Below are 26,174 nucleotides of genomic sequence, written 5' to 3'. Positions count from 1 at the left end.
TTTACCGTACCACGATGCACCTAAAACTAATGTCACCACTGTCTCATTAAAGTTCAGACTTCAGGTGCACCTGTATTCAACAGAAATGTGTATATTACCAAATTCATACGCAAACAGCGCTCAGATTCAGACTAAACTACCAGTGTGAAAGTATCCTTAGGTAAACATATCCACCTTTAATGCACACAGTTGAATTGCATGTGTCATTACATTTCTGTACTGATGTGTGTGTTCACCTGTGTCTTCTCAGTTATATTTCACCGAGCTGTTTTTGCCTTACAGGAACATAATCAAGTTGTTCCTCTCCAAATTAAATCTGTAGCTAGTTTGTGACCTGAAATATGCCCTCATCCCCTTGCCAATACTTCCAGCTCAGTACTGAACGCTGCTACACAAAAACACACACACCCATACCCATACAGAGGGAATTGCAGGAGGCTATATTCTGATAGCTGCTGCAGTGATGTTTGCGGGCAGCAGAGTAACAAGAACCAGCTGCTCCCCTCATCGTCCTTCTCTCCCTCCTTCTCCTCCTCCTCCTCTTCATCATCTTCTTCCCGTTTCCTTAATTTTCCTTCGCTCCTTTATTCCCAAGTGTTATTATTATTATCAACGTGCCTCTCTCTCTTCCTGTACCAGAGTACATCAGAAACGACAACAACAAAGACAATGCTGTAGGAAAAAAGACTCAGACCTCCCCCTAATGCGTGCAGACACACACGCGCGCGCACACACACACACACACGCTTATAGACACACACAAACAGAAAGACAAAATAGACGCCTACACATGCAGACATTGAGCCGTAGTTAAAGCGCAGGCACACACAAATGCACAGACCTGCCCACACACATATACAGTAGGCACACACACACACACACACACAGAGACACACAGAAACAGGGCCGCTAATGAAGGTTGTTCCCAGTCAAAAGGAGGGAACAGGATTCCCTTACTGATTGATGACTCATTGAGGCAATAGCTGTCGCTGTTTGTGCATCATTACATGCTATGCTGTATCACCATTATTACTAAGCTATTGCAGATGCAGCTACCTCAGGAGCCCCGTGGCTTCTCAACGTGGGTTCGGCAGGCTTTAAAATTCACCAAGTGAAAAATCTTAACACTGGTGCAGAGGCATATTGGCATCCTAATGAGTTGTACACCACATCCTGACATCTGGCACAAGGACAAAAGGACAGCACATACACTGCAGCAGCACAGTCCTGTACAATACAAGACTACAAATCAGTTAAATCACATAATTTCTGCAGGCCTATAGTCATCACGGCTTTATGCTGCATATTTGGGATCATATTGGCAAAAGGACCATGCACTTAAAAATGGCAACTTACAGTTCAGGATTTTTTTTGACGTAGAGTATAGAGTAAAATTAAAGCTTGGCTGGTCTACCGTGAAAAAAAAACCCACTAACTGGCGACCTAAAGTACTGTATATCCATCACTGTCATCCCAAAATCAAAACAGAACTGCATTAAACTGAAGCAGCTCTTTTAAACTAGTCCAGTTAAACAGGTTAAACAGCAGCCAAAGTTTGACAGTACTGCTGAGACAGTAGCTTAAGTATCATCAGGTGTATATAAAGGGACAGACACAGTTGCTAGCCTGCTCCTGACACTTATTCCTAACTGACAGGAGCAGCCACACCAACCTGTAACCTTGGATCTTACTGTTACAGTAACTTGACATTACATCAAGAGCACAAATTAGTCATTTGAATGCAAAAATTAACTGATTTGAGAACGTGAATTATTAATTTGTGCTCACAAGTTAAAATATATTCAACAAAGTAAAACTGCTCCTGCTGGACTCCTTGCAAATCAATGCAAAATGACTTAATATCAGAGCTACAAACATTTCCTCAATTAATCGAGTAGTACTGGAGATCGACATAAAGTTAATCTGCAACTATTTAGATAACAGATTATTCACTTAAGACATTTTCAAGCAAAAATACCAAACATTTGATTGTTCTAGAACCTGAATGTCAGGATTTGCTGCTTTTTCCTTCTTACATTTTAGTAAATTGCATATTTTGGGGTTTTGGACTGTTGGTCAGAAAACAAGAGATTAGAGTACGCCCCTTTGGGCTCTAGGTAATTGTGAGGGGAACTTTTCATTGTTTTCTCATATTTGATAGACCAAACAATGAATGAATTAATTGAGGAAATAATAAGCAGATTCACTGATAATGAAAATAATTGTTTGTTGCAACTATGCTTTCTGCTATGTGTGTGTTTTTCAATTAAATACTTAAATATAGGATAATAAAAATAATAAATAATAATGACAGAACAATACACGGTACAGCACTGATCATTAAGTCATTTTTGTCTTTCACACCATTCAGCTCACATTAAATGTTTCTCTCTAAAACATACACAAACTATGTTGACATACCATGCAGCTTTATTTGCACTGTGGGACTTGCTGTGAAACCAAGAGACTGTCAGCTCCGGCTCTGTTGTTTAGAAAAGGTGTACACCACGTGTTTCATCTTAATAATTGTTGTTGAATTTCACTGAGGTTAGGGCTCATCAGGACCTCTCAAAAGTACAAATAATTTTCTATTTATTCATCCCCGTAGGCTAGTTCTGAAAGCAAGATTTGCTTTAGTAATGCAGGACTACAGAAATTACTTGATTTAACTATGTCTCCTGAAAGCAGGTTGAGCCTTTTATGTGCAACCAACCCCATGGGCCTTGTGAGTGTTACACCCAATCACGGGTAAACCCTTCCTTTATTTTTTTGTGGTCTGCTTTCTTGGGTTTTTCATTGAAACAGGAGGGCTGAGAGAGAGACACGTGCACAGTATAGACATTTCTGGAAGGATTTAGTCCCAGGCCAGCAGGGGGGGGTTCCAGAGGTGTGGTTCCCAACTGCTAATCTCTCTCTGCACCTTATTGCTTTTTACTGGTTAAGGCAGTTCACAAGTGGTGATTCATCACTCACTAACACACACACATACCAAGCTGTAAGCTTCCCGGAGGCCATTTCCACCTCCAGCCTCATAGCACCCGATGATGACTAGCCACAGAGTAGCTGCAAGGTTATTCCAGACGCCTCCCTGTGCACTCAGTATCATCTCCAACCGAAATTATATCTCTGTTTTTACACACACAGAGACCTCCCACTCCATATGTGTGGTGGAACTACCTTTTGATGCCAACTAGGTGGCGAGTGCAACTAGTTGTGTTGCTCAGAAACCACAAGCAGACCTGGCTGTAAACCCTCAGCTGGAGTCTTAGGCAGGATGGGATTTTCTTTTAGAGAAGGAGGCTGCTCTGTTAGACAATATATATACAGTATGTGTGTGTGCAAGTGTTAGGGCAAAATAATATGAAGCTTGTACAAGCGTCTGCCAAGGCCAAGCTTGAGGAGAATGTCGAAAAATGCCCTCTCTCGCAGGAAAGGAAAACGTTAAAGAAAATTCCTGGATCCGCACCAAAAGTTAATGGGTTAAATTGCTTGTTGGATTAGCATCAAACTTGGTGGAGGAATGGACATCCCTCCAGATGTGTAACTGTTTGTGGACAACAGCCTTCATCAGAATTTCAGTTAATAATTTAATGTCTTTTATTGAACAAATGGGCAACAGGGAATTTTTTTTGTTGTTTTTTTGTTTTGTTTTGGGTTTTTTTTTTGCACTCTAAGAAGATTGGCAGTGGAACAAGTATTGTAACACGCTGCATGTTGCAGTTGCACAAATGTGGCCTGCCTGGGCAAACTGTGTTGCTATGCATGGCAGACAGCAGCCTAAAGAGCACTTAGTGTTCTCTCCCTTAGCACAAAAAATTCTAAAAATTACTATAAGCGATGAACGCCAAAAAAAACCAAAACAGGACCCACGTTTTACAGATGTCCTTCTCCCGAAGCAGTTACTGTAGTCAAATGAAAATGAGGGCAGAGATTCACATCTTCAGTGTTGATTCTTTCTTCCACACTGACTTAAAGTAAGTAGACAGTAAGGGTTCAGTGTCAGGGATGATTAAAGACAACATATGGCTGTGATGCCACTTGTCTCCTCCAGGTCTCTCTGTTGCAAACTGAATGCATAGACCAATGGCCTAAAGCAAGCATATCACACAAACTCCAGTATCGAGGTCTACAAATTTTATTTGTTTATTTTCCTCAACCGAGTAGGTATCATCTACCCAAGGTTTGAGTGGGAAAATGGTGTGGTTGAAATAAATAGTTGTAGATAAGGTAAGGATCCTTTTTTCAGACATGGAAGCTGTTTTGTTTTAACAGATGTGTTGTACTGGATTTTTGTTTCTGCCTATGGTGGCAGCTATAATTAGAGTCAAGAAATTAGTTAAATATTTCTGTTTACATAACTCCCTTTCCCCTGTTGAGACAGAGGCTGTCTCTTGTATCTTGCGGTAGGGTGAGTCTGACATGACACTTGGCCTCAGTCAGTCACTCGCTGGGACGCCTGTAGACACTAAGCTGGTCTTTCACACAGGTTCAAGACTGAAAGTAAGAACTGAAAGAAAACATCAACCAAGAGTAATTGTTTTATAGAAATGTAAATGTAAGAAAAAGATTTGAGTTTGAAAATAGTTTTCTTACACAATAATGCAAGGAAGGATGTTACATGACCAGGTACCATTGAGTTCACATTTGCAGATTTTATTTTTTATTCACAGTAATTTAAAAAAAAAAAAAAAAAATCCCTTCAATTGAGCTTAATTTGACAACATACTCTAACTACCTCAGGTGCATCCGGGAGCCACCATGTGCATGAGATTTGACTTTTCTGGTTTCAGTAAATGACAAAGATGTAGGCAAGTGTAAATCCCACCTTAAACCTTCAACGCATCACTTCAAATACCTATAAGGGACAGATACTACAGCCATGTTTATCACCAGGTTGTCAACTTACTTGCTCCTATTGACATTTACCGAGACATGGGTTGTAATGTAGCCATGCCTTTTGGTGTTTAACTAGAGTGCACCCACCATGACACCTGGGTTGTATGTTTGTGGTGGATGAGAACGCTTGAATTATCCTCCAGGGAGAATGCGCCCCGGTTCACTGAGTGATGCATTTGCTATCACAGTGTGCAACAGTTCTTATGCAAAGCAGACCCACTGGCCATACCACACACAGTGATGTTATATATGCAGGCTTATGCAAATGACTGACCTTTCACAGAGCATTTACATCAGGGTGGGAAATTAATTTTTTGATCCAGTAGCCTCCGTGTCTGGTAGTTTTGTAGATTCAACCAAACTGGTCATTATTACATTACAAAAAGAAGTAATCCAACGGTATAAAACGCAAAATTTTGTGAAGTAAATTTGATGGTCATCTTGAGACATTTGACAGTGTAACTAAGTGGAAAGTTTGAATTAAAGATGAAAAATTCAAGCAATTTTCTTAGTCCAAGTTAATAATGTCAATTAGAAACTGACATGGGCAAACAAAGGTTTATGCTGTCTAATATTGGTATTGATTTTCATTTCATTATTTGAGTTATAAATAAATGTCATTCTGTCAATAAAAATGTCTGTTCTTGCTTGCCATTATTTAACAAATGCTTCCCAAATTTAAAAGTTTATGCATGATCATCTGTGCCGTTTACCAGCTCTTTTAGTACATGCATTGTACTTAAAACAAAACTTAAGCCATTATTATATTAACGAATACATTTCTTCCATTATGTAGAGAAATACAGTAAACGGGTAGATCCAATCTCCTGACAGCAGTGATTTTTTTTTTTGTTTTGTTTTGTTTTTTAATTAAAGAAAATAAAACTAAACATTGAAAGTGAGGATTGATAGAAGAGGCAGCAATAGTGAACTGCTAAGGCGAAGAACTGCAAGTGACAGGCACTAATTGCATGTTGGTTGAACCACTAGTTGATTTTCAGTATTAGCTTTAGTGGCAGTTATTGTAGGCATAGTAGTATTTATCATGAAAATACTATTAGTACAGCAGCAAATGTTTAGCAAGAACAGCAAAGGTATTGCTAGTCAAAGCTGTGCGTGTTTGCACAAAGCTTGCTAGTCTATGGTACAGTTTGTGGTTTGAGAGTGTACCTTGTGTGTTGATAACTACAAGTGGTACTTATACTGTATGTAGTTATGACAATAGAGTGAATAGTTGAAACACTGAAACATCGATTGGATTGTTGAAGTTGTCCTATTGAGAGTAGTACGTGGAACTCCTATTTGGTAGAAAAGTGTGATCATAGTTAAGAGGAATAGGGCTCTCCTCATTTGTTTGATCCAACACTTACTAATGCCAACATTAAATTTTAAAATTATGCTTCCGTTCTGACAGCCCCTAACAACCCTTAGGGTCGACAAGCTAAACTTACGTAGAAGTTGGTCACATTTCCTGTTCGGTAACAACATATATGATCAGGGGGCCTAATATTTCAGTGACTTCTGGGAGTCATCCTGTCTCGCCTTATGTAATGTTTTCCAGGGATCATGCCTTTCATGACAAAATCCAGATTCAGATGTTAGATAGTACAAAGTGTCTCTGTGTGAGCTCAGTTCATTAATGGTCAGCTACATTTTGATTTTATTACCATGTTTGGGCAAATTCACTAAATATATTATTTGAATTTATCAATGATAGAATCAGAAGCTTGACTTTTAATTAATTTCTATTTAGATATTTTTTTTAATTGTATTTTTAATATTTCTGTTTTCAAATGATGTGGACCCATTCAACCCATCTGTGTTGCTAATCATACATCACTATTCTGTGAAACAGTGTTGGTATTACTATGAGAAATGGGTGCAGTTGTGATGGCAGTGACTGGTGGGATGAGGGACGTTTGCAGGATTGACTTCATTTCTTTCTGTGCATTTGAATTATAATGTAAGAATGTGATCACATTTGCATTTTGCAGTTGTAGTTCTTTACTACAAACGCAAATTATTTGATCAGATTTGTGTATTTGGCTTGCGTGAGATCACAATGACTACACTTAAATCTTGAAGGCCAGATTCGGATGCTCTCAGCAGCAGCTTGTACTTTTGGACAGTTGAGGTTGCTGGTCCTCGTGGAATACTGGATTTTGGCAACTGAGTGCGGAGTTGTCAACACAAATTTGATCCCAGACACTGTCACTTTAGCTAGGCATGATGGACTTGACTCTCTCTTTGGTACAAGTCAAGAACATGTAGATTTGCTAGAATTAGCACCAGATCTGACTGAGCTTTACTTTTGAATTATTTTTTTATGCTTTGCTTTCTTTTTCTAGATACTATATCGACAAATCTGTGCCATCATGTTCTTCTCACATCGAGGCAATTATATGTCAGATTTTACCAGGGCTAAAACTAACTAAATTTTTCGGCATCTATTCAGTATTTGACAGTATAGATGTAGAAAGGAAACATTGGGAGGGGGAGAATCAAAGGTAGAACATAGGGGTGTTCCTAATGACTAATTTGGACCTCACTGTATGTCTCAGAATAATGAAAAATCATTTTGCAGAGCCCAAGGCGACACCTGACCAACAGTTCAAAATGATATAAAACTGAGAAAAGTAGTAAATCCTCACACTGGAGAAGTTGGAACCAGACCAAGATCAAAGCTACGACTATGAACAATGTACCAGAATCTGTGTCACTATAGGTAAATGAGAGAGAGAGAGAAAGAGAGGGAAGAGAGTGAGAGCAAGCCAGAGTGATGTCAGGCTTTTCGAGCTGGGCTGAAAAGTTTAGTCAGCTCTTGGTCCTGGGTTGGGTTTGGACCTGACTTTGTTTAGATTAGTCTTAGTTTGATCCAAAATATTTTGGAGAGACAGACAAAGCAGCTTCCATGAAAGTGAGCATAAATGCATGCATTATGAAATGATTGGACGACACAAACTCGCTCATAACACGAGCCGTATGAGTGCATAAGTATAGACGTAGGTGAATGAGATTAAGGACAGAGATAAGGTCACATTCGTGGTGAAACTAGTTAAGTCACTCTGAGCTACATGACACACCACAATGGCGCCAGGCGATTGGGTATGGCTGACAACGAGATGACATGTTGCACGTTGGCCTGGATGTATCGAGAGAAGGGTGCTGGGTGTGTCTTGACGTGAGGTTTGCCCCGCTGCATGCCGGCCTGCCATAGGCTGCCGACGGGTGGGCTGGGATAAAGGAACGGCGGAGGAAAGAGAAGGCACTAGGACCCAGCGGCAAGACAGTGAGTAGGCAGGCAGAGTGGGGCTGAGTCACCGCATGTGTCTGAGAGGCAGTCAGAAACAGAGCAGAGCAAGGGAGCAGAGGTGATCTCACACTCATCAGCACAGGATAACACAACTATGATGGGTTGACTTGGGGGGAGGCGGTTGGAGAGAGGAAGTGTGCACTCGCCACCACTTGCTCAGCTATGGAGACCAACAAAGTTCTTCATTTCGTGCCTTCGGGTAAGTGGATCAAAGCTCTCAGAGCTGCTCCTCAGCTGTGCACGACACAGCGTTCACTGGGAGAACCTTGGGGTTCCCTACCTAGTGAAACCTGAGAACCCCCTGTGCAAAACATGTGCAGCCCACCTCCGCTTCCACTCTGAGGAGCGGCAGATGTTTGGATGTGCATGTGTTCTACTGTACATACTCGGTGTTTTTTGTGTTTGCTCTGTCTGCATACTTAAGAATGTGGCAATGTTCTGCTTGTGACAGAAATCCTTTTTTTCTTTTCTTTCTCAGGGGAGGTGGGGTTGTGGAAGCCCTGTTGTACTTACAGAAATGCAGATTTTTATTTTTTATTTTTTGCATATTTGTAGGAGTGTGCGTTCGCCGTTTTTTCTTTTCTTTTTTTCTTCTTCTTTTTCTTCTTGTTTATGTCTGGTATGCGACACGAGATGTTCCCGCGTCGTGTTTCCTCAGATCAGGAACTGAATCTTAAGAAACGACTGCATAGCAAACCCACCCGAAGAAAGCCAGTATACCTGTCAAGCAGGGACAGCTGGAATGCAGAGAAAGCCCTGGCTCATAATGCACCTTCACATGTGTTGTACTGGCGGGGCTCGTGCATGTGCGCTTGCTAGACAGAGAGCGATCGACACGGCACGAGAAACAGTGTGTGCGCGCGCGAATGTGCACATGTATCTTCGTGTACTAGATGAGTGTGTGTGCATGTGTTTCTGTGCGTGGGAAATTGTGAAAAAAAGATGTGTCTCTGTATGTGCGTGTGTTTGTGCGTGCGTGCGTGTGTGTGTGCGTGTTTGTGTGTGTGAGAAAGAGAAAGACAGACAGATTAGTGTTGATGACAGCCACAGGAAAGCCGTGAGTTCTCCCCTTACTGAAAGTCCTCTGAGAGCCCGGAGCCCATTTGGAGGTGTGATGCGGCTGCCTCCTCACTTTCATTTTGTCTAGGAAGGCAGAGCCGTATGCAGCATCTCAGTGTGTGTGTGTGTGATGAGGACGTTATGTGGAATAATGCAAGTGCGGAAATATTATCTGAGACTGTGTGTGTGTGTGTGTGTGTGTGTGTGTGCGTGTGCGTGCGTGTGCATGAGTGTGTTTCTGTTTTTTGAGCACACAGCCCTGTGTATATCGGATAATGTGCAGGAATATATATATATATGTGTTTGCTCGCATTTTTGTGTGTATGTATTTGTCAGAGTTCAGTCATGCTCCGGTGAGATGTGTGAGAGTGGGCGTGTTTGTGTGTGTCTGTGCATGAACGTCATGGGCAGTGCACAGTAACTACATTTCAGAGTGTGTGTCGGGGTGTGATGGACACTGCTGTGGCTCGTCCTCTAAAGAGTAATTTGCATTCATTTGCGTAGGAGCTGATTAGAGGGGGAGAGGGCAGGTTTGATCCTTGCAGCAGAACAATTTAGTTCTGCAGGAAAGGCATTCAAAAGGTGTGTTACACAGGAAAGGTTGAGGTTTGGGTTGGTAGCGATAGGAGAAATGTCGGATCCAGTAATGTCTAATCCTTTTAATTACGTTTATTCTAGATTTCTATGCTGTGTAACTTAACCTTGGCTTTAAATGCACTAATTAACGTTTTACTGCCCAGTAGAAAAAAAAGTGACCAGAATGTATCTGCAGGAATTTAATGAAATTATTGATCATCACCAGTGACTCAACAGTTACTTTGCCAGAGGATTAGATTTTTTTGCTTTCCTAACTCACTTTACTGCCCTCTGGATTTTCAAATAAAGCAGAGCGAGCTTTTCTGCGCAGCACCTCTCAGCATACATAACAGGAACGTGTTGTCCATCAGAATGTTGAGCCGAAGCTGCCTATACAGACTACAGAAACTGTTTTTTTATTGATGTTTTCATCCATGAGCATAAGCACAGCCTTATTTGCAGCATATCGAGAGTAATCTTCCACACGTGTGTCATTATCAGTGGCAACTTGCTGACAGGTGAAGGAGCAGCTGGCGCTGTGGGAAGAGGTCAGGAGATACGGAATTCACTTTAAGGGACATGTAAATTACCAGAGCTTCCACATCTAATTACTCAGTATGATGATACTGCAGTGAGTTTTTGATTCAATACTGGTGTGGATTGATTTACCCTTCTGATTTAATTTGCTTGCTCTCAAAATGAACAACAACAAATTACTGCAGCCTGTAACATTGCAGTGGGTTAACCTATTTACAGAATGTTTCAGCTATGGCAGCTATGACCCTGAGGATGAACTGTTTTTTTATAATGCTTTCTCTTGGGTTGTTCATTCATTAGTAAAAAGGTAATATTCAAAATAGGAATGGGCAAAAATTTTCTTTATAGTTTATGGACTTTAAGTGGAATCGTGTTTTGATACACATTGTTTTACAAATTTCTGTTATCTAAATTAATTACGCAAAGTAAATTGTATTAAAAAACAAATGAAGGTCAGTTAATTAAAGTTTTGGTTTTACACATGGAACTATTTTTGTCTGATGTAATGCATAATGCTGTGTTACACATTTTTGCTATTTCGTGATAATATCAGAAATAAATACTTATTACTATCATAACTATTTAAACCATATCCAGCCAGACCTAAAAATATTCAGCATTTCAGAACATAAACTCCAGTTAACTACAAATACATAATTGAAAAAAGCATTTTTGTTTTTCAGACGCATAATTGTTTCACACCTGCAACTAACAATTATTTTCTTTATGAGATAATTTTCTCAATCGATAATTCATTCGGTCAATAAAAATGTCCATCAATCCACTGAACGATGCCTATCGCAATTTCTCAAAATTTCTTCTTCTATTTTTTAATTTATTTACTATTACGTAAGACAAAAAAGCAATTCTCACATTTTTGAAGCTGGAACTAGGGAATGTTCAGCATTTTTCCTTGAAATATGACTTCACGGATTATGCAATAATCAAACTAGTTTCTGTCGATTGACTAGTTGGTTAACTTGGTTTGTAGTGAGTACTTTCAAGAGCCCATTCTAGCAACTAAGAGTTTACCGAAAGTAGACAGATCCAGCTCTGTAAAAGCAAAATTGCAATGTCTGTAAATCAAGCCGCTCAAGTCAAGTCCACATTTTGGCTGTCTTTTTTAAACAGTTCTGATTAAATATTGTAATTACGACATAAAACTGAAAATTTCCCAGTGTCGTGCAAGCAGGGTTTCAATTTTCAGATGTGACAGACAGCCTGATAATCAGTGTTTCAGCCCTGACCTGCAGAGCCAGAAAATATCAGCATGGCGGACACATAGTGGCTGTGTGAATTAGTAGTTCAACCATGTGGAAGTAGAGGTGTACGTGAAAGAAGATGGATGACGTGTGCCCGTGTGTATGCGTGTGTGTGCTGAAGATGTGACAGTGATCTCTGATCAGTATTCACCGCTGGCAACAGATCTCAGAAGCTCCAGCCTCTGAGCATAGCCATCTGGGCAGAGGAGGAACACACATCGACACACACACATACAAATGATTATACAGTACCACACACATACACATACAAATACGCACCGACGCCGAAATATCACAAAAACACATCCATGCAAGACATGACAAGACAGCCACACACACACGCACATGCACACACGTGTGTGTATTCACACATAAGCATTTTTTCCAGATATTGTCCATACACACTGCGCGTCATTATATATGCATTTCATTCTATCTGCATAATTTGTTGGTTTACACACACGAAACAATTATGTAGATGTGTCAAGACAGACACTCATCATGCACAGTTCAAGGAACACGGAATGAAGAAGACCACACACTCATTACAATTACAGTACAACTCACACACACTCTCATGCACAGATGCTCACAACTCTTGTTTGTCTTTATATCTCTGTCATGCTCCATCTTCTTTGTTTCGTTTTTTTCAGCAGGCACAAGGCAGTGACTCAAGTTTGAAGAAGTTAGAAGTGTGTAAAGCAGAGGTTTTTTTTTTTGTTTGTTTTTTGGTTTGGTTTTGTTTTACATACTCAGGCCTGCAGAAAATAAAACCAGAAACACTTCCTGTTAGTTTGTCGGGTTGTGAAGTCAGTATGAGGCTGGTATTTTTGGGATGTTGTATTAAGGTTTATCCTAGTCTGAATTTATTTAGTAGCCCAGTGTGAGAAATTTGCAGAAATCTGTAAAAGTGACCAAGTCGGTATAAACAGATACCGTGTGACATCAGTGAGCAGTGATGTTTATTTACTGTATGGTGAGTTTCTGAAAGTCAGTCTCTGTGAACACTGTTTGGTTTGTGAGGTGGACTCTTCCACTTATCACGTATGTCAGCGATAAAGGATTTTATCACTCTGACGTCAAGGATTTGCACAAAAACAACCGTTGCTTCAAATATTACTATAAATAAAGCTAAAAGGATTTCACCAGTAACAGTGTGATTAACGTGGGAAACATGTTCTGATCTGAACTGGAAAACCACTGTATTGGAAAACCCCATTTATGTCATATCAAATGTTTTTAAAGTAAGAAAATCAGGATGGCAAATGATGAGGATGGCAAAAAAAACGTCAAAAACATTTTGAGCTCTAATTTTACGAAGCTCTCAGTGCAAAACCCAATATTGCATCACAAAGCATCATATTCCCAGTATTTTGGTGCAATTTTTGTGACTCATTGTGCACAGTGCACCCATGCCTTGTCCTGTTTTCATCTCTTTAGTAGACAGCGATGCACTGCTGTACAGTAACACTCGCTTTTCCGCATGTTCTTGATGAGAATTTTAATTTCCCTTAACAAAAAGGGTGGTCTGGCCTTACATGATTACCAAACTGTCAGTACATTGAAAGGAGCTGATGTAATTGGCCATTATTGTCACCAGCCTCTAACACACCCACATCTCATTTATTACAATGGTTAATTCTTAAGTACACCAGACTACTGCATCCATGATCCATGGCACATGGGCGTGGTGCGCTTGTATGTGCTATACGCCACGCGCCTTGATTCACAAACACTTTGATTGTTGAGATTGTTATATGAGCATGTATGTGCATATAGGAGGGTTTTTAATAATACAAGCACAGCATTTCTTTCCAAAAAATGTATTTGTTCTTCCTCACCGTCACTGGGTTTCCAAAATTCTGACATTTTTTATTGATCCTAAGAAACTAATACTTTCACAGAATTTTGCTCCTCTGTCTCGTGGAAACGTTAGATGTATTTTCGTTGAGGTCCTTTTCCCCCTCTTCCTTTGCACAGTTTGTGACATGGGGTAACGCATAACGAATAACGTAATTTGGCAATACAGCTTGGGGAAGCAATTGGGAGTGTTTGTTTAGATGCACTGGTTCTCCCTGCTAACAGAAACTTGGCAGAATCTTTGTCGCATAAAAATGAAATTGCATGAATCAAGATCGTGATCTTACTACGATTAATCATGCCTCCCTGGCATGTAACATTTTGGAGTCGAGTCAAAACCACAGTCCAGCTAAATGTTTTGAAGTAATGTCATCCTTTGTGTGTTATCATGAATAAGGCTCAGGTTGTAATTCAAACCAATTTTCAGTAAATACCCGTTGTTGTTTTTTTAAAACTAAGCAACATTTAAACTGATATTTTTATGTAAAAAAATAAATAGATAAATAAATAAAATAAAAAAACGAAAATAATAATTACTAGCCACAACTGACTGGGTACTTTTCCTAAATGTAATTTTTGTGTTTTTTATTACCAACTTAAATATGTATTTCTAAGAACTAGCAAAAATATTTTTGACAGTTTTCTGTAATATAAATGTAAAGGTATATGTGAATTTTAGCCTAAGTTTTGAATTAGGCCCTAATACTAAAGGAAGGTTAAAACCAAGAACAAAATAACCAAGTAATTCCTATTCAAAGACAAGACTTAAGTTCATTCTTAAACTGACATATTTCCAAATGTAGAATCAGTGGCTGAGAAGTCCTTATGCAGAAGAGAGATGTTGATGTATGAACATAAGCTCTGCTGCCTTCGCCATCTAAATCAGATCAGCCATAAACTTTAGTGCCGTCAAAAAACGAGCCAAACATCAGTTCACTCAATTTATATATTATTAGACTTGAAAAAGGGAAGTAATTAAGTCAGGGACTCAAATGCCGCTTCAAAGCCCAGAACTAAAACGTAGTGAACTAACCAAGTTGTTTAGTATTGTCAACACAATGCTCACTCTATATTGCTCCATAACATTTCCTTTGTATTTTGGTCTTCACAGTAGGAAGAACATGCAACGTGAAGGGTTTGGGAATTACTAAAATAGATTCTGAATTACATTATAATGTGGAATTTACAAGCTAATTAAAGAGCAATCCCTATTAGCAACATGTACAAAAATAGGCCTGTAGTTCTAACGTGGTATTTAACATGTAACTCTCGCAAACCTTTTAATTCCACATGTCCTCATCGCTTTATAGCCCCTCCAGATGTGGATGTATAAAAAGCATCTATTGTTGTGAGGATGAAAGCAAAACTATTTCGTCTTCTTTTTCAAGGGTCCGATAAAATGTGGTTTTAAATACTAGTGTGCTGCTTCCTAGAAAAACAACCAGCAATCATAAATCAAGCTAGGCTAAACCCAGGTACAGCAGTTCAGTTATTTCTAACCCTGATTATAAAGGCAGAATGTCTCACAGTCATTGAGAACTATCAGAGTTCCTCTTTTGTTCATAAAATTGGAGGTAAAAGCCGTTGTTTCTCTTTTTTCTTGTCTCTTTGTTTTTTTAGCATCAGATTAAATTCCTGAGTATTCAGGTGGTTTGCGGTGGGTGAAAGTGGAAGATGACAAACTGATGTTAGGGTCCCTTTAGGGCAGATCTGATCCACTTTAATTTGACTTCACAGACAGGTCATCTCTTTATCTCATTCAAAATAAAATAGATGCTTTTAAATCAGAAATGTAGTACATGGTCGGATTTGGTTTGGTGTTGTGTAATCAGGCTACAGTTTACCACCACCCTAACGTGCACACCCATCCACTGCAGACTAAAGCGCACTCAACAGGTTATAGTACAGGAAGCAGCGCTGTGTACAGGCGAGGTATTTGTTTCAGTTCCTATTTAATATTGCTCTTGTATTGTCTACCAATACTGCACAGCGTTACCACCACATAAGGTGTATGTGCTGTGCAGGGCGCTTTCTCCTCGGCAACGAATTTAATTTAAAACCAACAAACAGAACACAACAGAGTGGTAGACACAACGCTCTGCTGCTGGCGTCCTTCCTATATATACACCCCCCCCCCCCCCCAAACATAGTAATTACTCCAAGATGTTTGAGGACACCCGTGTCGATGAATTCCCAAACGTTGATTGTAAAGCTGTCCTTTCCGTGTGCCTTAGCAGAAATATCAATGTGCTAAGTAGAGTGTGGCAATAAGTATAAGAGGTATGGTGCAGACTCACAAGAGTGTTAGTGTTTTGCACTGTTCTTTCATACTGTGCCTGACGTCCTTTTTGTCCTTGCGTGTCGTGACAGTATAATTTACATCATCCATATGCTGCCGCACCACACTTGCATCCACATTCCAGCACATTTAGTGTAGTTCATATAATATCTGTATTTAAGGTCTGTCCGAGTAATTTGGTGCTGTACAATATATGTAAAGCAATGTGACTCGGTAGCACTGGTGCAGAGAACATGTTAGCGTAGCAGCACAGTTCACACTGAGTGATCGCCTACAGTGTAAAAAAAAAAAAAAAAGAAGGCTCAAGACGTAAAATAGACAGAGAAGACTACAAGCCACTCTAACACAGTGTCAGGTGGAGGATTAAACAAGAAGGCTAGCAGTGAGGCAGACTGTAGAACGCTAATCGGGAGAACAGTAGGTAGCCAAGGTTGCTTCATTTAAATTCTGTTAGTGTGGGGTGGGATACAACTAAGCTAAGCAAAGACACAGCTACTGAGCAGGGCAGGGCAGGGCACTGACACTGCTGAGGTTGGTGGTTTGATTCTTACCAGGGCCCCGCATGCTAAAAAGGTATGAATACTCAGCTGAAAGGCCATTAAATGTTATATTTCACCTTGTTTAAAATATCATATCCTCTGTATGCTACTGTAAGCGCTGTAATTGAAATTCAAAATCAGAATCACTAGTTTCCACGTTTTACATAAGGTAGGAATATGCACATTGTAAATAAGGACCTCAGATAAGGTGGAAACAGACAACATGTCACATATACATCAAACTACTCTTTGTGCTGGCATTTTCCCTCCTGCTACCTCAGACCAATTCAGTTGAAACTGTGTCTTTCTAGTTCTGTGGGGGAACACCACAAATGAAAATCAGTGAGATATGATGTTGGATAGCGGGCAGGCTGGAGCAGCATACAGTAGAAGGCTGCGTGGAGAACAGCAGACTTAAAAGCAAGATGGTGGCCTGGCTTTAATCGAACCAGAGGAAGAGGGGAATGTGCAAGCAATTAGCAGGAATCCCCTAGCACTGGGTTTTTTTTTCTTTCTTCCCCTTCTGTGAAAATCAAGACAGCCAATTTCTGCAGCGAGTGGTAGCCTTGTGTGTGTGTGTGTGTGTGTGTGTGTGTGTGTGTGTGTGTGTGTGTGTGTGTGTGTGTGTGTGTGTGTGTGTGTGTGTGTGTGTGTGGTGGAACAGCACCATCAGCCACTCGCACACTAACTTGCTCATTCACTGCCTGGCTCACTCACAATTAACAAACACACGCACAGCAGAGCGTGCTGCAGCACCTGAGCATAATCCTATACCTGTGTGGAACTGTTAGAGAACGAAGAGGAAAGGGATAGAAAAGAAAAAGGGGGTATAAAAGCATGAAACGCCGGGGATGGAGGGGCTTAAATTGGAGTGTGTTCCTGTGCTAACCTCAGTCACGATGCCTCGTCTCGCCACGCTGCAAACAGGGCTGGATTCATCTTTGAACTTGCAGTAGCCAGCTCACTATAACTATCAATCCCTCTCAGGTGAAAGGACCACAGGATTACTGCAGAGCTTTTCAGTCCAAAGACCTGATGCCAAAAGACGGATCTTAAATTCATGGAGAGAAAAAAAAAAAAAAAAAGTCCGGAGAGCAGAAATGCTGCAGGACTGTTTTTTTTTTTTTTTTTTTTTCCACAAATGCAAATTCTCAATTAGAAAGTTATTCAAAATGAATTGCATCCAGGGCAACAGTGGGATATTCACGTTTGTTCTTCGGCTGAGGCTTGTTGCAAGACCAACTGTCGATCACAGTATGATATATTCTTGTAGAAATTCGTGTTCTTACATTCCTAAAAATAATGAAATCAAATTTGCAGGCTTGTTTTAACTGGTTTGGTCAGGTTTTTGCCTGTGGCTCTCTCCTTTGAACACTTTGCTTTGCTGCACCTTAGCCTGAATCAACTCTGTCTACTGTCATATTCTTTGACAAATTTGCGTATAAATACTATACATGATCAAACAAAACACAGGTTAAAACTCATCTCCTCTGATACACACATACATCCAGTCACTGGAACACCTGTAAATTTTCAGAAACAAATTACAAATTATACACGTATTAATGTACAAAGGTATGTGAACAGATATAAACACACTCGCACACGCTCATCAGCGGCATATGGCCGAGTGCACACACTCACACCGCTGTCCAGCGTCAGCCTAGCCAGGGTCCACCTGGTTGCCAGACGGCTCACTCCTAGCCAGCTTCGTGGTCAAGGCTCTGCTGTGACGTCATCAGCGCCAGACACCAGCCTGAGGACATAGCTGTCCGCAGCAGAGCCAGAAGCGCTTCGCCTTAATCAAAGAGAGTCAGATTTAAATTTTAATATGTAGAAAAGCAGCTCGACCAGTATCTGTTTTGTGGATTTGAACACATGACGACTGCCACTGAGAAAAAATTTTCAACATCAGTGCTAAAATAAAAAAGCTCATGGATAACACAGTTATGAAACTAGTGCTAGCAGAATTTATCCCGAAGAAGGAAACTTCCAATTTAAATGTGATATTTTGACATTTTGAGTTTTAATTATTCTTTTTTTGCCTGTCACTTGTCACGGCGCGACATTAAATGTCTCTACATTCCCTTGTTAACAACGTAAGCACCCCTCACCGAAAACATGGGAGGAGAGCTTGCTGCAAACATTTGGTTCATTATACCCTTGAGGTTGAGTAAGGATTTCTGGCAATCTTTTTCAAGGAAACTGAGGGACAGAAGTTTTTTTTTTTTTTTTTTTTTCTTTCTTTCCTGTCGCTGTGACTCATTGTACTTCAAGGTTCTTTGGATAAAAGGATCCATCAAATAATGTGGTGTTTTCCTTGAATGCCTGGCTGGAGGACAGTATAGAACATGCTCGTTTAGTTTAGTGGAATTTTTCAAAAGAAATATCTTCAAAATCATTTAATTGATCATCAAATTAGTTGCTGATTTTCTGTCAATCAACTAATCCATCAACAGACTTTGTGTCAGCTCTTGAAAAGGATTTTTCTTGGCTGCATGTAATATCGATTAGTATCACCCAGAGAACCTGAGCCCCTTTAAATGTATTTGGCTGTCTCCGATAAATACCTTTTGTAGACTGTAATTTTTTGTGTTGACTAGTCCTGTTTGAAATATTGATTAAAAATTCATGCTCACATCTACAGTAAATGTGTAGCCACCGGAAAGGTGAGTTTATTGACTGCTGGCTTCTGAAATTGAACTTGCAGGGCTATGTCTTAATTCGTGGCCACTGTAGTTTAGGACTCAGTATGAATAGACATCAAATAATATGTAAGAAAAGTAGGAAAACTGAAGGAAGGCTTTAGTTGACAGGTGGAGTTGACAAGAAAGTGGCAAATTGCACTCAAAGTGTGAGCGTGCAAATCAGATGAGAAGCCAAAGACTTGTCGTGATGGTGCTGTGATTAAACTGACTGCGACCTTATGTGGTTATGATGAGGATAAGAATCAGGCCAAGTCATGTTCCTTCACATATTACATCATCCGAACCAGATCTGGCTTGAAACTTCTCACTAATGTCGTTGTCCTCAACAGCTCAGTGGGTGAAGCATGGCACAAATACTCCTTGTAGACTGTTAGGGTGGCTTCCCACCTTAGCAATCAATCCCTCCATTTTAGGCTGCTTATCTGGGACAAGATTATCACAGAGCAGCCCCTTCACCACCTCTCAGAATCCACCAGCTTTTCCTGGTAGATTCTGAGACTTTCCCAGGCCAGCATGCCGTGGATTTGCCTTCAGCTGTTGATGGAAAGGATAAGATCGCATATAGATGCGGTTGCAGTAGGAGCATCTTTAGAAATAGAACGATGACAGAGATGTCGGGAGGAGCACAGCAGTGCAGCACTTGCAGGCTCCCTGTCACATGTAAAGTTACTGTGGAGGTATAATACCTGTTAATCACTATTCTCCATCATTACTGAACTACTGTTAACTTGAAGCTCTAATTCACGTTTATAACGAGTTATTTTACTATGGGGTTGCAACTAGTAATTACTTTATACTTACCAAGTAATCGATTTATTTTGTCTATAAAACATTAGACAGTGCGGAAAATACTTAGTATAATCCCCCAGAGCCCAATATGATGTCCTCAGATGTTTTGTTTTGATGGATAGTTCAGATCCCCAAAAAAACCCAAAAATATTCAGTTTGCTGTAATTTAAGACGAGGAAAAGTAGCATATACTCACATTGTAGAATCTGGAACCATTAAAAGTAATAGTTGTAGATTTATTTTCTGTTAATTGACTTATCTATTTATGGATTAATTGTTTCAGCTCTACTTTAGTATTATAGTTAATTTTGCTGGGCAGGAACAATATCATTGATACCAGGAAACAATTAGTAGTACAGAGACAAAGTTTACCATGTATAGCTGACATTTCAGAGAATGCCAACAGTTTTGTTTAGACTTCCCCCTCCTTACGAAGTTACCGAACCTCTGTGTTATAGACATGTAAGTTTATGTGACTAGTAAAAGGATCAATTTGCTATGATCCCGAGTTAATGAAATACACAAGTACATCAAAGTAAATGTTTTCTGTATGCATCAGTCCTCGGAAAATGCGTAGGTGTGCCCTCTTACCTAACTTTAAGCTCCAGTGTGCCCCCATGCCTGTTGGAAATACCATTCAAACACTTTCTGTAAATTGCCATTTACAATGTGTGTGTAATTAGCATGCTGACTGAAGCTCTCTAAAATTTCTTGGGAATGAAAAGAAGACAAATAAAGGCCAAGTGTTGGCCTGCTGCTTAAAATGTGTACATGAGCAAACGGACCGTTCCAAAGCAGAGTAGAGCATTGGGAGGAATTCCCTACTCTGCCTGGGATCTCTCAACGGCCACAGCTCTAGAGAGGACGTGTGCCAAGAGAGCCTGTGGGCACAATTAGCCAACAAAAGGCCCGGCCTCTTTTTTGGTGCTGGCCCAGCCCTCGTAGATTCCCCTACAAACGCAGCAGGGGCACCTTTTAATCTCTTGCCCTCTTCACTTCAGACTCTCAGCCTCACCTCTCCCGTAAATTCCATGGTTTGTCCCTCCTGGGGGTTTTGGCATCTGTTTTGCATGTACCTGCAGTGCAATACCCTGCAAGAGATCAGCCTGGATGGGGAGAAAGGTTTGATCGGTTTCAACCTGGCTGGTTTATATACACATCAAGGGTCACAAAAGTTGAATTCCTGTTGTCTTGGAGTATTTAAATGCACATCGAAACACTTTTTTGATGCAATTAAGGGAGAGACTGTAAGGAGTGATTCTTACCAATAAAAATGTCCACAACTGCTTGTAGAATCTGTCTTTCCATAACAGTAGATTAAATACCTACAGCCATCAAACAGCAGCAGGAATGTTTAGGTATATTACATCTGCAGTCTTCACCTGCAATTAGAAATGCATCCCTTTAAAGAGGCTCTATGTAGGTTTTTGCTATTGTTACATAGCCAACGTTAGCATGGATATTCCAGAGGGGTTTTGTCATGCACAATATTGATTGCATTTCTTTGTCTTCGTCTGGGGACAGCATGAAATATGGCCAATGCTAGCTGAGATGAAAGACTAATTACAGCTCGCCCAACTGGAAACAATTCCTGAAGTCCCCTCTCCATTTTTCTCTCTTAGATGGCCAAGGCCACTGGTTTTGTTTCTTCTTCTTCTTTGAGGTTTTTTCGCAGATGGCAAACAACTTGTGTTTCCAGTTGGCAACCTCTACTTCTTCTACACTTTTTATTACAGCGATGCATAACGAAGCCTATACTGACACCCTCTGACGAGACTACGTAGTTTAGTTTATATGCTCCAAAGCAGTTGATGGAAAGGCGCCTAATCTGCATTTTTTGCGACATTTCAAAATTTCAGTCCAACAAGAGAGGATGAAGAAGTAGCATTGCCCAGAGGGCGTATTCTAACCTCTTGTAGATGCAACGATTGGCTGAAGTTCTTGGCAAGCGACCATCACCCCCATCCGCTACCAATAAGAAACCACGTTTGGTGGCAGATAAAACTTGCATATAGTCTCTTTAACGATTTATCTTGATCCAGTAAAATAGATAAGAAATTATAAGTGTTTTAAAAAAAAGTTTTGAAAGCATATATTCGTGACCTCTTTTGGAAACTTTACATCTTAGTAACAGTGCCGCCGACATGCTATGGAAGTTGGAAAGTATTAAGAGACGGACCACCACATTGTTGACAATAACAAAATCAAATATCGACAGCCTTATCCTTTGAGCTAGCTGTAATCATTTGCTGTTGTAGAAATAAATTCTCAGGTTCTGCCAGTTTGTTGCTTTTTTCATAATATTTGCAATAACTTTGCTATTGTGCTCATGTAAATGTACCCAAATATGACTGAACTAAAAACATTTTCAATCACTTAAGTAAACAATATAGGCAAATTAAAGACTTTACGTGTCTCTCGAATATGTAAATTCAACTCGTAAAGCATTTTGGATTGCTCCACTTTAGTATTTGGTGATGTAAATTTGCTTCTTGCTATTCTCTAAAATATTAAATCGCCTGCTGCTTTAAAGGGGATTAGAGGTGATGGCCATTATTTAAGCTCCATTCTGACTTCACATACTGATATTGAACTTCCCCTATTAAAAATTAAAAACAATCAGATTGTGCTACACTGCACCAGGATTGCGCTTGTGCCTTTGGTAACCAAAATTGCAAAAACTTGTGCCTTGAATTTTAGTTTTCATTTACATCCATTTTCAGAAAATTAGACACCTAAAGCATACTGTGTTTTTATAATATTTTCCTGGCCTGATTGTCTTCTCTAACTGAGTGAAGTACATTTACAGTTCTTCATGGAGAATTCTCACTTGGCATTGTTAACTGAAACAAGCTGTCTGTAAACAGTATTATTCTCTGTATGAATGAGTCATGCTAGGTAGGGAAAGGCCGGGTTTCCCGCAGTGCTTAGCTGTAATGGCGCTCTGACATAGCAAAAGAGGTGGTAAAACCATGTTAAATGTGGGCACATGCATACACCTACAGGGCTTAGTCTCAAAATTTTGCCCAGGGCGTCCAAATCACTTAATACTATCCCTGAATGTACTTTATACAGATGTTTTTTTTTCTTCTCAAGGACTGTGGAAAGAGGATTCAAAGCAGAGGGAAGGGTCGGCTGGTGTTTGACTCGTAGCCGACATGGGTATTTGTGGTTTCAGACACAGAAATCGTACGAACATCTCAGGTAACATTTTCTCTGCCGAAACCCTTGTCTGTCTTTGACAAACAGCTGTTACTTGCTGTGTCACTAGTCCTTGAGCTGATGTAAAAACCGCAATCGCTGAAATGGCAACAAGCAGCTGCCTGCCATCTTTTTTGCAGATAGCTCGTAACAGATGAAGGTTTTGTGTTATCAGGAAGAAGAAAGAAGAGTTTGTCATGCGGCGTGTACTGACACTAAATTAAGTGATGAACAGAAGCAGATGGTGCCTTGCTTTACGGTTTGCGACATGTAAACTTGACTGACTGTCAGATGTTTCCCTAATATATATGTTGGGCAGTGATGAAAAGACTGACTCACTTAAACAAACACCCACAGTCACACACAGTAGATCAGTGAAAATGATAAGAGATATCTTCTGCAACACTCCTCTAACCAGTTCTGACTTCCTGCTTGCAAGTTGACAGCTTCCTCTTTTCTGCAGAAAGTTATCATACATCTTTTTTTGCATTAGCTGTTCCTGTGCCTCTGTTCCTTCAAGAGCTCTCTTGCCAGTGTCTATCTAACCACTGTTTGTATTTATTTCTTCGTAAAATGAGCAAATATTAGATTCTGAAGGATTAATAACCTCAAAAGGTTTTTAAAACTCTTGTACATTTGTGCGTTTTAGTTTTGATGCCTAAATTTGCGGAAGAAAAGTTTGTCTGGTGCTGTACCCTTAGGCTCAAAGACAAAAATATGCACATTATTTTTTGTCAGATTTTTATAAATGCAGTAAATGTAGACATACCCTTAACCAACTGTTTGCATATCAGTGGTTCCGCCTGTTCCATCACTGCTTCAGTCTAAAGGATGACAAAATAAATAGCGCATTTTAAAAAACTCTGTTTTATCTCCAAGGTTCTCCAACATTGTCAGAGCTGCCCACATTACATGGGACCATCATGCTTGACTGTGGCGATTTATAGTATAATTAATGGTACCTGTAAACTGTTTTTGGCAATGATAAGTCATCAAGAATTACTTTATACTACACATATTGAAACAAACCATAAACAGAGGGTAAACATAGGAAAATAAAGTGATGCCTCCTGAAGTAACATCAATGCTAACAATCTAAAAAAAAATGTATTAGATTCGGTCTCTCATTATCATTCATCTCAACCTCATATCTCTCACAAGTGGCTGTAGATGAACGTGGAAGGATGATCTGAAGTAGTTCACACATTTATGCTTAATCTACTATATATCATTGCTCGGCACATTTAAAAAAGCTACAACACTGACTAATTTATTTGGTTTTCTTCATCAGGCCTTCAAGTATTTTGATTTTTTTTATACTAGGAAAATTTAAAAAAATGACATTAGTGTGAGATATGTTCACTTCCATATCTTTTATTTCATGCAGCGCAACCTGGTACTTTTGTTTGTATTTTCGTTATACTCGTGAGTATAACGTACAAGTACAAGTGGCAGTCTTTTAAAATAGGGTACTGTAATTTTAGTTTTTAAGTTAAATTTTTAAAGCTAAGTGAAGCCTCTACAGCTTTCATATTTAACCTCAACCTCTAAAATGATAATGTTTTTGCAGTTGAGCAGGAAACACTTGGTTTTCTTCCTTCCATCCACACATCACACATTAGATCATTTGCATTTGTTTCATTTGTGTTACCAGGTTTGCAGAAAGCACTAATCCCACCGACAGCAGTATTTTCTAGTTGTAACTGTTTGTCGAGTAAGTATAAATTAACATGTAAGGACTGAATGCATGCTGGCGTGCAGAGTAACATTGTCCCAGTCCCCTAGCATACAACAGTGCCAGGCGTCCTTATATCTTATAGTTTTCATGGACTCTTTTAGTTGTCTGAATGTCTCGATTCACTCTCAGTTCTAACAATTATTTGCATGTGTGTAGTTCATTGTAGCAGAGGCAGAGGCAGAATTAACTCATAACCAAAACAGATATTGTAGTCAAAAGTTCTGCACTACTATCTTTCCTGACTGAAGAATAATAATTCACTTTAGTGTAGGAATTTCTGGGCCTACAAAAATATTAAAAGGATTTTCTAGATTACTCACTTCCAGAAAATAAAAACCAAGTTTTATTAAAGATAAAAGTTATAAAAGTGACAAGAAAAAGTCATTTTTATTTCCAGCCATCGTTCCCTTCACTTGAGTTAGTGTTATTTATTTGAGTGCTTAGATTTAGAACAAAGCTCCGTATTTGGTCATAAACTGCAGCTTGGTGTTTCACAACAGAGTAACGTTCCTGCTGTATTTTCATTGATCTGGCAAAGCCAGTAACATGGATAATGTGCATTCCCCTACAATCCTTCTAAATCTCTTTTCTGCATCTGTCGGTGCCAGACAGCTCGCTATGATGCTGCTCCTGATCACAGTACTCAGAGAAAGATTCAGTTCAGAGAAGCACACTGTTCACAGGAAGCTGGCATGGTGCGCCACATAAATAAATGAGCAGTCCAATAGAAAAGCCCCTCTAGGATATTGAAATAAAAAAAGATTTGGCTTTGGTAAATGGTTTTCAAACATCTGTGTGTATTAAAAATAATTTTTGAGCTTACTTTATTGATATTCTGCAACTAAACCTCTGCCCACATTTCATTTGTATAATATTTACATTTTATGGTGTATTTTATTGTACAAATTGATTCAGTATTGTTTCCACCAAAAATGTAAAGTCTTTTTCAGACATGAATTGTAAAACATTGCTGGCTACATCCGTATGTTAAAGCAGTGGCTTATTGTCCTTTGGACTTAGGTAACGTTTACGTAAATGTTCCTAGCGGTTTTATTCAGACACGACAAGATATTTAGGGAAAGAGCCACGATGCGCGATATTTGGCATTTGACGCACAAGAGGGAGCGATGTCACCACCGAACAGTAATGAATTAAAAAGTAATGGTATCAAGAATGAAGAGCGTTTTCTGTTTTCTCACAGGCTGCATCAGTAATCGATTATAAAACGTATTTTGACTTTAGAGCCTCAATTAATGAATATCGTGAGCATGGGGGATGTTTGCCCCCAAGTAGAATTTCTCATCAGCTGCATTATTTCTTAATTGGAGAATTCTGCTTTCTACCAATGTCCGACTGCGCACAAGAATCGAATGACAAGACGTTAAGTCGGGACTTTG

The 26,174-nt window shown here is 39.6% G+C and overlaps 1 protein-coding gene across 4 annotated transcripts in view; it reads left to right on the top strand.

The window, feature by feature from the left end:
• slc4a11 (solute carrier family 4 member 11) overlaps positions 1 to 26,174 on the top strand; it is a 102,001-nt gene that overhangs the window by 11,525 nt on the left and 64,302 nt on the right. For 2 of the 4 annotated variants that reach the window (XM_040138231.1, XM_040138229.1), the window contains exon 1: positions 8,263 to 8,408. The exons of the other annotated variants lie outside the window; for them this stretch is intronic. Coding sequence is in view for 1 of the 2 variants with exons in the window: in XM_040138229.1 (XP_039994163.1) it covers positions 8,372 to 8,408 (37 nt within the window). In the remaining variant the exon portion in view is untranslated. Of the gene's footprint in view, positions 1 to 8,262; positions 8,409 to 26,174 lie in introns of those variants that run through there. 4 annotated transcript variants of the gene reach the window in all.

This window comes from Xiphias gladius, chromosome 10, assembly GCF_016859285.1.
Source record: "Xiphias gladius isolate SHS-SW01 ecotype Sanya breed wild chromosome 10, ASM1685928v1, whole genome shotgun sequence".
NCBI classification, from domain to species: Eukaryota; Metazoa; Chordata; class Actinopteri; order Istiophoriformes; family Xiphiidae; genus Xiphias; species Xiphias gladius.
This window is presented reverse-complemented; position numbering and strand designations above follow the sequence as displayed.